General features: G+C 52.1%; 5 protein-coding genes across 5 annotated transcripts; 1 reads left to right on the forward strand and 4 right to left on the reverse strand.

Annotated features, from left to right (window-relative positions):
* Positions 1-596: 596 nt before the first annotated feature.
* On the reverse strand, positions 597-3,651 carry BO80DRAFT_414661 (putative translation elongation factor EF-1 subunit). Its single transcript, XM_025718108.1, has 5 exons — positions 3,216-3,651; positions 3,069-3,146; positions 2,168-2,215; positions 1,940-2,119; positions 597-1,890 (listed from the first exon to the last, which is right to left on the reverse strand). Exons 1-5 carry the CDS (start codon positions 3,439-3,441, stop codon positions 683-685), a joined length of 1,740 nt encoding a protein of 579 aa, XP_025571699.1. The 5' UTR covers positions 3,442-3,651; the 3' UTR covers positions 597-682.
* Positions 3,652-3,808: 157 nt separating this feature from the next.
* On the reverse strand, positions 3,809-7,897 carry pan2n2 (poly(A)-specific ribonuclease). The gene is made up of 4 exons (XM_025718109.1): positions 7,482-7,897; positions 6,120-7,414; positions 4,953-6,068; positions 3,809-4,904 (listed from the first exon to the last, which is right to left on the reverse strand). Exons 1-4 carry the CDS (start codon positions 7,608-7,610, stop codon positions 3,977-3,979), a joined length of 3,468 nt encoding a protein of 1,155 aa, XP_025571700.1. The 5' UTR covers positions 7,611-7,897; the 3' UTR covers positions 3,809-3,976.
* A 1,254-nt stretch (positions 7,898-9,151) lies between these two features.
* On the forward strand, positions 9,152-10,056 carry BO80DRAFT_414667 (sterol desaturase family protein; the record flags this gene model as incomplete). Its single annotated transcript, XM_025718110.1, has 2 exons — positions 9,152-9,893; positions 9,940-10,056. 2 exons carry the CDS (start codon positions 9,152-9,154, stop codon positions 9,948-9,950), a joined length of 753 nt encoding a protein of 250 aa, XP_025571701.1. The 3' UTR covers positions 9,951-10,056.
* A 112-nt stretch (positions 10,057-10,168) lies between these two features.
* On the reverse strand, positions 10,169-11,391 carry BO80DRAFT_428231 (oxidoreductase, short-chain dehydrogenase/reductase family). Its single transcript, XM_025720205.1, has 4 exons — positions 11,011-11,391; positions 10,741-10,941; positions 10,524-10,675; positions 10,169-10,463 (listed from the first exon to the last, which is right to left on the reverse strand). The coding sequence occupies exons 1-4, from the start codon at positions 11,226-11,228 to the stop codon at positions 10,252-10,254; spliced, it is 783 nt and encodes a 260-aa protein (XP_025571702.1). The 5' UTR covers positions 11,229-11,391; the 3' UTR covers positions 10,169-10,251.
* A 310-nt stretch (positions 11,392-11,701) lies between these two features.
* On the reverse strand, positions 11,702-13,891 carry BO80DRAFT_496287 (cytochrome P450). Its single transcript, XM_025724009.1, has 7 exons — positions 13,425-13,891; positions 13,197-13,379; positions 12,816-13,150; positions 12,621-12,745; positions 12,279-12,574; positions 12,129-12,230; positions 11,702-12,080 (listed from the first exon to the last, which is right to left on the reverse strand). Exons 1-7 carry the CDS (start codon positions 13,849-13,851, stop codon positions 11,893-11,895), a joined length of 1,656 nt encoding a protein of 551 aa, XP_025571703.1. The 5' UTR covers positions 13,852-13,891; the 3' UTR covers positions 11,702-11,892.
* Between the last annotated feature and the right edge of the window lie 321 nt (positions 13,892-14,212).

Below are 14,212 nucleotides of genomic sequence, written 5' to 3' on the forward strand. Positions count from 1 at the left end.
GCCGGCGTAAAGGGCGACCAACTGGGAGGCGTTCGCTTTTCTTCGGGGAGGCGGTCTCCACCGAACTTGCTAGAATCGGGGGCCATTTGCTCGCTTAGGGGCTAGTCGGTCAATTAGCGGTTCGTCAACCCAGGGGCCGAGGGTCCGCCTGCCTGTTTCTTCAGCCTGCCCTTGCCTCTTCCGGCTCTTGGACAACTGGCCGTTCCGTTGGTTCACTTGGGTTGACTGGCGACCCGGCTGGATGTCGGTTGGTTCACCACATGGCCACTGGCAGTCTGGCACTGGCCAGATCCCGTTGGTGACCATCATTGAGTCAAAGTCATCCTCCTTTTGGAGTCAGACCCCAGGGTCTCTCTTCAAAGTGGATACTCCCCACTCAGGAGGCACATCACCGGATTATTCGACATGCCAAGGCCGTTCTGCCAGCCTGTTCAGATTGTTTGATCTTCGTTTCACTTGTCTGGGGCGGCCACCCTATGTACTAGCTGGCAAGTCAATTGAATGTACGGAGGGCTGTGTAGGTAGATAGGGGTATCTCCCGCCACTGCACATCATTGATCTGCGCATAGTAGTAGATCTATACATATTATTTTATAGCAAGACACAGTTTCGTTAACATCTAGACTGGCATGAAAGGGATATATATATGCACAACAGCCTGTCAGCATCAATGTCTGGCCATCTACTCTAGCAACCCAGCGGCAACAGTTTCACCTCCAGCCCGTAGTACAATGCGTGTAGGCGCTTCCAGGGGCACAGCCTGGTCCATCTCCACTACTATCCGTGCCACCGTGCCGGGTGCAACAATCTTGGGCTTCTTCTTGATGCTCGCCCCAGTCACTTTGTCCAAGGTGGCAACCAGCTGACTGATCCGGCCGGGTACATGCAGGCGTCCACGGTGAATATCCACCATGCTAGGCAGCAGATGGTCAAAGGCCAGCACTTTGCACGTAAACGACGTAACGTTGGCAATGGGCGCCGAGGCGCGGCAGATGACATCGCCAGACCGGAGGTGGATCGGGTCAATATTCACCAAGTTCAGCGTCACGTTCTGACCCGCCACGGCCCAGTCGCTAGGCTCCCCGTCCACTTCCAAGCTGCGTATCGTGGCCTTTTCGCCACTGGGCATGGTGAGTATCTGATCGCCGACCTGTAGACTGCCGGCATCCATGCGGCCGGAAATCGACAGAGGATTCTGGACGCTTCCCCGGAAGACATCTCCGATGGTCATCCGAAGTGGCTTGTCCACGGCGTGCGAGTACGGCTCGGTGGCCTCAAGCTCCTCGATCAACGTACGACCCTTGTACCATGAGACATTCGGGTCTTCGCTCCGTCTGGTGACATTATCGCCGCTAATTCCCGAGCACGGCACAAAGGCGATGTTCTTGGCTTGGAACCCAGCAGTCGTCAGGAAAGAGGACACCTGTTGTTCGATCTCATCAAAGCGATCTTGGGCCCATTGGACCGAGTCCATCTTGTTCACAGCAATGATGATCCTCTGAACACCCATACTCCGCACCAGCAGAGCATGCTCCTTTGTTTGACCTTTGAGGCCCGACTCGAAATTGCCGGTGCCGGAATCAATGACGAGGACGGCGAAATCGGCCTGGCTGGCGCCGGCAATCATGTTGGGCACAAAGTCCCGATGGCCTGGAGCATCCACGATCGTAAACACCGTATTTTCCGTCTCGAACTTGTTCGTTGCAATGTCAATAGTAACACCTCGCGCTCTCTCTTCGGAGCCTTGGTCCAATACCCACGCGAGGGCAAATGATCCTTTCCCGATTTTTTCTGCTTCTGTGCGATACTTGTCCAGGGTACGCTGGTCGATAGCTTTAAGGTCAGCCAACAGGCGTCCCATCAACGTGCTTTTCCCTGCATCAACGTGGCCTATCCATGGTCAGCGGCGTCCACCAACAATGAATGAGTTATAACGGACCGATAACGGCAAAGTTCATGGCCTTCTTCCGTTGCGATTTCTGGTACTCAGACAGCACATCAAGGTTCTTGCTCTTGACATTCACCTTCTCCTCCACACTCAGGTTGTTCAGGCCTTCAGTCAAACCAGCCTGGGATTTCTTGTCACCTGACTTGGAAGCAGATTGTTTCGATTTGAAGCCTGCACGTCCATTAGGGAGGTTTTATATCTTTCGCCGAATAGCCAAACCTTTTGCAGAGCTCTGAGCATTCAAGACAACATCGTCGGGGCTTGGGCCTGCAAAGTCAAATGGTTCAGCAAATTCTTGTCCGTAGATCTTGATCAGATCAAGAGTGTTGGCAGATAAGTGGCTGGGCTCGGTCATCTTCGGACGTGTCGCATCTCCAACAATGGTGCTGGCAAATGTAGACGGTGGCGCCCGGATATTGACACTGGCTTCCTCCCGTCCCTGATCAACTGGCACAGGTGGCTCTGGGATTGGCTGCACGACGACCTCGGGACTGCTTTCTTTCCTCGGTTCAGGGGACGGCTTTTTCTGAGGCGAAGGACTTCCCAGTCGTGACCCTTTACCGAGTGTCCGAAGCGACTGCAGGCCCTCTAAGGGTTTCTGCGGCTTTGCATTGCTCGCGAGGCGCTCACGCAGAGAAAGAGGCGTTCCTTTCTGCTCACTCGGAGACAGCGGCTTCTCAGCCTCAGGCTTTGCAGCCGGAGCTGGCGTAGAAGCCTTATCCCCTTCCTTCTTCTTGCGCGCAGCAGCCAAAGCAGCTAACTTGGACACCTTCCCTGCACTTTCCGGAGCTCCTCCCAGCAGTCCCAGCCGAGGATACAGAGGCTCAACCAGTATATCCGCCTTACGATGCGCAGGTATATTAAGCCACGGGGCATCGCGAAAGAAGTCCGCCGCCGAGAAATGTGCAGTTGAACAGGCCGGAGGAGACAACGGAACAGGATACACCGGCACTAGGAAACCTGTTAGAAACAAATCCAACTTCCGCAACGGTGTCAGTTCAAGGAATCAATCACGAGGGAAAGAAGACAATACTCACAGTTTACGACGTTGAATAAGACGCATAGGGCAATTCGTGACCCGAGCCCAACCACCCCAGTAGATATAAATGGACATGCTTACCTGTGCTTGCTTTCGCCTTTGCAGCCGGAGCCGGAGCCGGAACCGGCTGCTTCTTCTTGGTTTCCTTCGTCTTCTTGTCTGCCGAAGACTCCAATTAGCATCTAGAGTAGCAGTATGTTCACGCAGGAAATAGACATGATAACGCACTCCTCAAGTAATTCACCGACTTCTCCACATCATTATAATAGTGCCATAATGCTTCTTGAACCTCATCGCGAGTCGCAGTAACGGAAGGCTCCCCCGCGCGCAGCTGGTTGAGCACCTCCGTGGTACACTGTTGAAGGAACTCCTGCTCCTCAGGATCAGGGGAATCGTAACCGTCATCGAAGTCGTCTTCGTCGTAGCTCACAGCTTTAACGCGATGGCGCGACATGGTGGCTTGTGTTGTTGACGGAGCGGGGCAGGTTGGAAGGGAGGGAGGGGTTTTTCGGGAGTCAGCTCTGACGAGGAATTGGAGTAGGTCGGATGGAACGGAGATTAGAAGGCTGATGCAGACGACAGAATAAGTCTTAGCCCTGTAGAGTCCCCGAAGCGAGTGAATCGGGAATGCAAAGGTGAGTGAGGTTAGCAGACACAGTGAGTGCAGACTCGGGGAGGTTGTGGAGGAGCTGCTGAACCAACCCACCACGTCATTCCCCGCTCGCAGCCTCAGGCCCGGCTGACGGCTCGCTCTTTACGAATCAACTCGCGCTGATTTACAACTATGTCGGTGAACTGCTGAATTGAACTTGATGTTATTTCTATCTACTGAGCTATATATAGCTTGTTCCTAATTTCCTTCCTGTGTAGCCAATTATGACAGTACATCCAAATGCCCCTCTGTCGCGGGCTCTCTGAACTGATATTATAAGCAGTCGGTAGCGTCGTATAGAGGTCATCAAAATCGCACTTCCAATGGCGATAAGATATCACTTCAAGGGACTTCCGCTGAAGAAGTCTCCCGCCCCGGGTCCAGCAAAGCTGCCGTTGCTGGGCGTCAGAGCGATGGAGCGTCGGAACGCTTGCCGGGGGGTCGCCGGGGCGCTGGCAGCAGCGCCCGCTACATCGGCTGCGCTGGGAGTGTTGCGGCCGCTATTGTTTTGCATAGTGACTGCCGTGCCAGGGCGAGAAAGGACGGTGGGGACACCGTTCCTGGGGGGTGGTCGGAATCCAAGCTTGGATCCTTCGCGGAAGATCTCTTCCAGTATTTGAGACACAATCCCTGCGTCTTCGTATTCTTTGAATTTCTTCCAGAGCCGTAGAGCCATGCGCGCATCTTCAATAGAGTCGTGTCCTTGGTTGTCATCGACCGGTTCCTCTTGAATGTATTCCTTGAACACCGCCCAAGCCAGATATCGAAGACTCAACCGGCGGTTCTTGCCGGGGTGGAAGAACAGATACTGAGTATCCACGGTCTGGCTTTTGGGTACTTGGATATTGACCTTGCGGAAATCAGACGCTAAACCATGTCCGACAAATACGCATCCTAGGTTGAGGAGCAGCCAGAGCTTCTTGTATGCGACCTTGAGCGGGACCAAGTTGTGTTGACTGACCCTGGGGTCTAGATCACCAGGCTTGATGCCCGAGTACTGGGTCACATAGTCGACAATCGTCTCCTTGATGGTGATGTAGTCGTCGATGAAGGGAGCACCTTCTCGGAGCCCCGAGCCCCTGAGGACTGATACTCTGGCGAGTCCACTCTTGCTTGGGCGTACGATCTCCTGGGAGCCATCTGCTTTCACATCGATTTCGGCCTTTTCGAGATCGACAAACTCGGTATCAAGAGCAACTGGTGTGCCGGGCGTCGGTTTCTCCTCTTCAGTCAGCGTGACACGCGATTCCACGGGACAGCCACCACTAAGACCTGTTAGTGTAGATTCTAGCTTCTCAGTAGACTCAACGTACTTTAGTGACCAGTCGCGGAATAGAAGAGTGGTATCAAGGGACTTTTTCCAAGTATCGTCCATAGCATGCCGACCATCTTTCACCTGGAAAGCCACCACACATGGTATCTTCCATGGCTGGTTAAAGCGGAGAGCTTCATCCTTATCCACCTCTGTAACAAGAAAGTCGTTGAACAGGTGCCATCTATTTTTCGTCTCTGGTTCTCGAGAGGAGATGGAGACATTGATGAACGAGACAAGGTGTGCCTTCTGATGCTCTGGGATGTCAATTTCGCAGACCAAACCGACCAAGTCGTATATCACGAGCCCGGGCATCTTAGCCTGGACCCGCATCTTGAGCTCTTCACCTTCGAAGCACAATATCTGGCCGCCATCGATAACAATTCCAACTTCTTCCGGCAGCCATCCAGGAATCGCCCACAGTCTTCGGCAAAGGGGATTGCTCAGAGCCGCATTGAGCATCAGGACATGAGGCATGCGGTGTACTGATTTTCGGATAGCGACTTGCTGATACCGTCGGCAATAGTTGCACCATCCTCTGTTCTGCGTTTCCCGCTCAATGCTCGATCGCAGTATATTCGAAAAGCGGAAAGCAGGGTTCCTTCGAGCTTGCTTGATATCAATTGCAGGGTAGTTCAACTCATTGACGAGGGAATTGCCCGGTCTCACGATCTCATTCTGGCAGAACATGCACCGTATGGCTTCAGAAGCGACCGTTGCTAGCCTGTGATCGAGGTCATCCGAGCTTGGTGAGATCATGCGGAAGTCGTGTGAGATCTGGCCCAGAAAGAATCTGTTCACGGCCTGAATCGCGGCCGAAAGCGACTTGTTGGTCAGGTTCTCTTCGAATAGGCCCAGATTTGACGCTTCGCGGAAACTGCTAAAGGCCTTGAGGAGATTTGTCGCCTGGCAATTTTGACCATTCGCTTTCTCGAGCATATCGAAAAGGTAGCCCATCTCGCAGAGCAGACAATTTTCGAAGATGCAAGAGCTGGCAGCGTGATGAAGAGCGACGTTGCGGATGTATGGGATAAATTTGAAAAGCTGAAGCAAAGCATTCGTGAAGGAGTTTGCGATATGTGTCTCCAGTCCGGAGAAGGTCGTCTGGTTGTAGAACCTGTTGCAAATTAGCTATTGAATGTCACCGATCAAAGGAAGGTGAGCTCACCTAAAGTCGAAATCATCAACGCCAAACCGACTGTACTTGATTTCAACGTTGCTGTATTTGAGGAGAGGATCATCCTCTGTTTCCCCGTTGATCTTCGCACCTGCCAGTGCCTCGGCAGCATCACTGATGGCCCCTTCGGACTTCGCCTTGTTCTGTTCTCTGGCCTTTTCACTCAGGAACTTGGGGGCAATGAGAGCAGATTCTGCAGAAGCCAAAGCGCGAGTGTTCTCGACCTGGTAGCGTCGCGTTTTCTTGGGGTTCGGCGCATGATGACCCATCTCTGCAGGACGGAGATAGGGAATCAAGGCCTGGTCCACTTGGGCTGGCGGGCTGCCGACCTCGAAAATGAGATGGCTTGGCCATGCAGAGAAGAGACGTTCGTGATAATAAGGCATGCCAACCATGCTCAAGGGCGTGTCTGCAGACCAATCGAACGTCGGAGGGCGGGGAGCTACATCGGCGAATTCAGCTTCCTTGCTCATTTCATTGAAGTGAACTTTAGCTGGTGATCCCCAAAGATGGATCGCACACTCTGCATCATTGATGGCCAATGCTTCTCCGGATGGCGACAGGTCGATGCCAAGCATGAATGAGACGTTCGCCTGGCGAAGGTTGATCGCGTTGGGATTCATCAGGTCCACCACTTGAAGCTGACCCGTTTGAGATGCAACAAAGCTTGTCGTGTGCAGTTTCGGATGCATCCGTACATACGCAGCTCCAGCGTGAAAGGGGATGGGGGGTAACGGCGAGAGAGTCTTCAGGTCGTAGACGTTGGCTAATGGATCAACGATCGGGGAGCCCATGTGTCTGACAGAAAAGCCGCAGGTGACGAGAAGGTCATTCCGAGCATCCATATCATTAACCGCAGTTCCATGTGCTTTCCAGGATTTCACCACACTGAAGTCGTTCAGGCTCAACGCATTCACTGATCCCGTATCTGTTGCTGCGCAGAGATAACGACTCTTCTTCATTATGGTGTAGTTGTACTCCGTCCCGAGCTTGTCGATGATGATTCCCTTATCGATATCGATCGTAAACATGACTTTCTGACATCCTGCAACTATGATCCGGTTTGTTTGGGCCGTGAAGCTCATGCAGCGAAGATCGGTCATTTCCTCGTGGGCGATGTGCCATTGCGTCAGGCCACGCCTGGTTATCATATGTACACTCTTGGGCGAGAGCGAGATGACGCCCCTTTCATGAAACAAAATTTGCCGCACCGCCTCAGTCGCAGGGTGTGCTCGAACAGAGGTATACCTCTGAAGCTCGGGGCCGCAGAAGGAGGTAATTCGACCCTAACGACAGCACAGGCACCGATTAGCACAGCCCTGGAACGCAACCTCAAAGACCATGAGAACCAACAAATTCATTTCCAGCCCACAATAATTCCATCACATCATCAAAGGCAATTGCGGTCGCGATTGTCGGCAAGGCGTGTACGCTTGGCGCAGGCACCGGAATGCGCGACAGTTCATCCCAATCGGCCTCCATGGCCTTGACATCGCATCCGACACGGCGCGGGCTTATATCAAAGATCGTATTCGGGATATATTCAGGGTATCAAGAGGTTTCAGGCCGAACGGTGGGTGTGACCATTGGGAAGCAGGGCGAAAGCGGGCATCGTTCGGCGAAAGCGCGAGTGCGGGGAGAGAGAGGCTGCCTGGAAGGACTTGTCTTAGAGCGCCGGAGCACAAAGCACAGACAGCAGATTCTTGAGCCCGACACCTGCAATAGTTTCAGGCTCTTGTTCCGGGGAGCAGCAGCGTACGAGACAAAAGGCCTCCGGGTTGGGTACTTTCAAGGCATAATGGGGGGATGAGGTACCGACGCATCATCACGTGAGTCATCTCCGGCGGCACGTTAGTCACCGCCATCACCGCCCCTTTGCCCTCCCTTCAGGCACCGCCTACTCGAACCATGGGTGAGCCCTGAGTCAGGGACAAAGAAAGTAATTCCCAACAGAGTATGATGCATATAATCTAGTCACTGAGGTGTGCATGTCATACTTCTGATTGACCGGCCTCTTGTTCCATCCAGCCAGCAATCTAGCTCACCTACAGGGATCTCCCCTACTGGCAGGTGTCACCAACTCAAGGCCTCAAGGGCCGAATGAGTCAAGCTGGACATCGATAGGACATGCAGTGAGGCTCAAAACTCTTTTTACCACGAAGCCCTCGCTTACACCCCTGCGGCGCAGATGCCAACGCATTAAGTGGACGCCTGAAGGCCGAATTTTTGCTTGTCATCATCAGTAGTAGTCATGATTACCTAGCCCTCCTGGTTGACCTGCTTTTGGACTGTTGGAATCTGATGATTAGAACAAAGGTTGAGCATCTATTGTATGTAGTGTAGATGGGTCTGTATACGATGGTATGCTCGATTGCCCCGTTGTTGGACGCCTGAAGGTATACCTGAGACATACACTGTATGTTCCTGTGTCCAAAGATAGTATAACGGCGTTGGATCTGACGTCAAGGATGCCAGTCATTGCTCCTGCAGTCCGTACCATCAAATTGGCGGCCTTGCTGAATTGGGTGCCCGTCTCTATCCAAATCTGCATGACACAACCTTACCCTCATCCTATACGTCATCATCTTATTTGTGATTTATGAAGTCCGAGCATGGCCTAGAGCAATCACACTTACTGCTGCCAGTGCAGTAGCACATGCAATAGCGAGCCTGCTTTATTGGACCCCGGTTCACTCAAAAGATACCCCCGTACTCGATCAAGCATCACGTTCTTTCGGACTGGCTAGCCTGGATAGGACATGGGTAAGGCCTCCCTGGCGTGATGAGGTGCCTTCGGGGTGAGGCCCTCCACCGAATACGTCCGATGGCTCATATGGCGGCCTTATACTGTTAGAAACGAGGCTGAACCAGACACACAAAGAAAGAATTGACCAGGATGAGATGGCATCTCAGATGGCTTGTAGGAACTGATTATAAAAGATCCAAGAACCTCGTATATCAAGTCCTCATGCAATCATAAGTATTCTTCCAGTACACACCTGACTGAAAGACAGAATCTGATCATGGATTTTTTCTCTGAGTTTCAGCCGGCATGGCGGTCCCTTTGCCTCACCTACGACCCCTCTTTGATCGAATGGACAACCGTCTGCGTCTCCCAACTAGTCGGGTTCCTCCTCCCGGGACTGGTCTTCTTTATGTTAGATCTGTTACAGCCGAAATGGGCAAAACCATGGCGGAAGCCAGCCCAGTTTCCAACCCACCTCAAGTTGTGGAAGATGGTTCAATGCTCAATAAGGAACATGTTGACTGGGTGGATTCTCCATGGACTGTACCTCTGGTGGGCGTACCCTCGGACTCTGTTCGTGGTTGACAGCCAGCTTCCCACATGGAAATTAGCTGTTGGACAGTACATCGGGGTCTTCCTGCTCGGAGAGGGTCTTTTCTATGTCTTCCACAGGATGATGCATGAGAACCGATGGCTTTATCTGAAGATACACAGTATCCACCATGGAACGGGAGTGGCACCAACCGGGATGTCAGTGTGGTATGGGCATGTCGTGGATCATTTTGTGTTCAATGGGTTGCCGTTGGCGCTGGTGACGCTGTTGCCGGCGATGGTTCTGCAAGCTCATATCTTGGTCGTGGAGGCGCTGTCCGTGTTGGCCCTGGTGAGTGGTGTGGTGAGCCATAGTGGGTATTATTATCGAGAGAAGACGGTATATGATCACTGGGCGCACCATGAGAATTCGTCCAAGAACTTGGGGGCCTATGCCATGATGGACCTGTTGTTCAACAGCTATACTGGTCAGTTTGCTGCTTCAATTGTTGACGTATACTGACTCTGGTCTAGCCTCGCGTTAAGCATTCTCATGGTCCGACACAAGACGTTGATTGTCAAGCACTTTGGTTGTGGATGATTTGAATGAAATGGCAGGCTTGGTGAAAGTACTATACATATTGGAAGGAGAAGCGATGAGAGCAGGTCGTCCCTCCCGAAAGACTTGAGAGACGACACATGACTACTTTACATTGTTTGCAATACTTGTTTTCCTTCATCTACTGCTTTGTTTAGGTCCATTAACGAATCGAAATTATTGAATTTATCCTCTGCCACATGCCATTTTGTCATATATTATCACGTTCTCTAATACCAGACTCCCACTTACTTCTCCCCCCTCGAAATCCTACACATATTCGTAAACGCCGCACGACGTTTATCCACAATCTCATTAAAGACATCCGCGGGCCCAAAACTTCCCACAATAACCTGATCCTTCCCCTCAGTCAATCCCCGGAACGCCTCCTCCGTGAACTCCTCCAGCGGTATCCCGAAACTGCGTCCCTTCTCCTCACCCATATAGTCATGCAGTTCCGCTACGACCCAATCAATCAGCCCGGAAGCGACAACGAGAAAAATATCACAATAGAACTTACTCTGAACAGCCGGCGGCGACACTTCAATGACTTTGATGCTCGAATTCCGGAGCTGATCCCGCAGACACAGAAGAAAGGCATTCAAGGCAGCTTTGGAAGCCGAGTACGCGGGAGCCCATACGGCTGGGACAATGGCGAGGTTCGAACTGGTACTGTAGGTTATACTATTAGCTTTCACCACGCACCATCAGAAGATATCAGGGAGAACACAACTCACTAAATGAAACTCGTAGCCCCCTCCTTCCGAGTCAAAAACGGCAAAAACGCATGCGTAAGAGCAACCAAACTCGAAAAATTCACCCTCATTTCCTCATGGAATCTAGGCAGATTGAAGCTCTCCGGATCGGTCAAATCAATTGAGTGCTGAATGCCGGCGTTGAGGAAGATACTGTCGATGTCGGGGTATTGACGAATGATTCTGCCGCATCGCATGTCAGAATACACCATGGATTGCGTTTGGGGGGGGATGCGTTTGGGGGCAACGTACTCCGCCGCAAACTCAGGAATCTTATCCAACTCCCCAATGTCAAACTGCACGCCATTGGCCTTATCTGTGCCGTGCTCGCTCACGAACTCGTCCAGTCGCTCTTTGCGTCGTCCGACGGCTGTTACTTTGGCGCCTGATTGTACGAGACGCGATGCGAGTGCTCGGCCGATACCGGCCGTGGCGCCGATAATTAGGAAGTGCTTGTATGGGAATGCCATGGTGATGGGTATTAATTGTGAATTAGGTTAGTGAGTAGTATTGTAGAATTTGGGCGGCGTCGTTCACCGTTTATATACTTGTCTGGAACTGGGTCGGAGTCGGAGCAACCGGGATAAATCCGCGGGGTTAGGCTTCGGGGTCAAATGACCTAGGTCACTGTCGTTAATGATGATGATCCTGAACCTTCGGGGCCGCTGGGTGTCACGATCCTCCCGAAGTGCGCTTTTAGAGGGAATTGTACCAGGCACTGAGCTGCTACCAGCTAGGCTTTCTGGCAAAAGATTAGAATTCTAAGCCAGTGGCTTAGAACGCGCATCACTGATAAGCTTAGATTTACTGGAAAAGTCATGTGAGGAGCCCAATCGTCACACTGGGTCGGTATCCGACCGTTATCTCCGGACCTTGTGGATGCCGTCTCTATAAACTTAAATTGATTAGTTATTACTAATAGCACAGATCCAGCTGGAGATCGATTTTAGTCGTTTTTGGTATACCTATCTAGATTCCCACATTCTTCAGCGGTTATCGTGAGGATGCGTTGTATGGGTCAATACTATTTAATCCTACTACGCCATCGGGCTGTCGCAGCATATACGCATCTGATAACAGATGGAGAAGATCTCCATCCCTCAAAATACGATTGAATAAGCCAGAGATCAAATGTTACTTCCTCGACTTAAGCACCAACTCCAGCGCCCCCAACGACAACGTAAACGCATCTCGCTTGCCCTCTAAAAACGCCTCGGCGGTTTGGCCAGGAGCAAACTCGACATCGTACCGCCGGACAATCTGCGACACCACGTATCGGAGTTCCATGAGTCCAAGCTGTTTTCCGATACAGCCGTAGCGACCTACATTATTAGCGTATGTCAGTTGGGACGGCAGGAGTGGTGTCATACCTGTTGAGAATGGCACGAATGGCGAAGAGTCCTTGATTAGCTCTGGACGGGATGTCCACCGTTCGGGAATGAAATCTTGGGGCTGGAGAAAGAGTCGCTCGTCTTGGTTGTGTTAGCGAGATATACATCCAGGGTGTAGAGAAGACGTACCTCTGAATAGCGTGTGGTAAGGGACCTGCACAATGGTGCTCCCCGGGATCCAGGTATTGTCAATCAGCAACCCGTCAGGAGGAGTCATCCGCTGCACACCGGAAGGAACCGGGGGATGGAGGCGCATGGTCTCAGTGATGACGGCGTCGAGATATGGGAGTTTTGAGAGACTCATGTAGTCAACAGTCTCCACGGTCTCAAAGTATTGGTCAACTTCATCTTGGAGGGTCTTCAGTACCCGGGGATCCAGAGCTAGTTGGAAGAATAACGTGATCAGACTTGCGGCTGTGGTGTCGCTGCGTCTATTAGCTAAATGTTTGATCGGGAGATTGGGTAACGTACCTTCCTGCGACGGCGACCAAGTATGCGTCGCCGGCTAGGTACATTTCGTCGTTGAAGGTGGGCTTTTCTTGTGCGTTGTAGTCTCTGAGGAGCCATTCGAAGACATCCGGCTTGTCAGGGGTTGCCTATAGTTCCTACGGGTTAGCGACTGAGAACATGCCGACATTTAACTGTTCTTGGTCCTAAAGAATTCACCTTCTTCCGGTCAGCGACTTGCTTATCTACCCATTCCCAAAATCGCATGTGCTCGTAATTAACGACAGGCGTGGCCTTAAAGATCGGAAAAAGCCACGGCAGACGACCCAGCACACCAACATTGGTCATATCGGCGTGCAGCGAAGTCATGAAATAATGCTTGACGCCATTCTCCAGCATATTGAAAGACTTTCCAAAGGCCAAATCGCCCATCACGTCGAAACTATAGAAGTTGAACCAGTCGGACACATTGACGGGTTGTCCCTTGGTCTTCTCCAGATGCGCCATTAGTTGATCCGTATACCGAGCAACACGGGGCTCATAATCACGGAGTGCTGTTCCATTAGCACGACTCTAGGAAGACCCAAGTAGAATACATACATTTCGCACTAAACGCATGATCCCACACCTTTCGGCGACGAGTATGTTCAGCCGGGTCGCGGATCATATGCATGGACTTACGCGGGTCCAGCACGGTGTAAAATGGACCCTTGGTGCAAGGCGATTGGGAGGAGGAAATCGCATGCACAGCCTTGGGGTTGTTGATGGATAGCTCAGAGGGTCCTGGGACCGTTAGACAGCTGTTGCGCCATGGATATGCAAACCTACCCAGTCGTACAAAGTCCCCGTATGTACCATGTAGCTTCTCTACTTCTTCATAGAGATGCAAGTTCTTGGCCGAGAGCAGTGTCCCATAGAAGTTGGAGACACGAGCCGCAAAGGGACCCGGGAAGCGGCCCAGACGATGGAAAAGAACACGATATACCAACATACTGATCTCGATCCCCGCAACCAGGCTTGTTGCCAGCCAGGAGACAATTTTGAGTGCCGTCCATGCTGTGTTGTCAGGGTATGGGAGAAGTACAGCTTTCACGAGAAACACCAGAACAACGTTAGCGGTCGCAAAGACCTTCAACAGCTTGGTAGTCGCAAGGTCCCATTCTCCTATGCGAAAGACAAAAACATGGAGAGCAATCCCGATGCAGAAGGCTGTGGTGGAGATTGCCGGGCTCGTGAGATCCGCCGTGGAGAGCATGGTGAGAGAGGCGAACCGGTCCAAATCCCGGGCTGGGGATCGATCGAAAAGGCGCGGGGACGGCAGGGATTTGAGGAACGGTCGCATTCTTCGGGGTGGTGTCTGTGCGACACTGCTCGATATGCGAATGATCGAATCCAGTTAGGCATTCAGCTTAGCGCATGAGTTGAAGAGCGATGCCATAGTAACTTCGTACTCACAATTGGATGGTCTGCGGGGGCCTTTGACCCGCTCCGTTCTGCCCGGAAATGGTGTGTCGCATAGCCACGCTCTTGATTGGTGTGTGGGAAGGGGGCTAGCAGTAGCCCTGCAGGGGTCCGTCTGCAACCCAATTATTGTTCGGTACGGAGTACGGAGTAGT

This window comes from Aspergillus ibericus (genome assembly GCF_003184845.1).
Source record: "Aspergillus ibericus CBS 121593 unplaced genomic scaffold BO80scaffold_45, whole genome shotgun sequence".
Classification (NCBI taxonomy): domain Eukaryota; kingdom Fungi; phylum Ascomycota; class Eurotiomycetes; order Eurotiales; family Aspergillaceae; genus Aspergillus; species Aspergillus ibericus.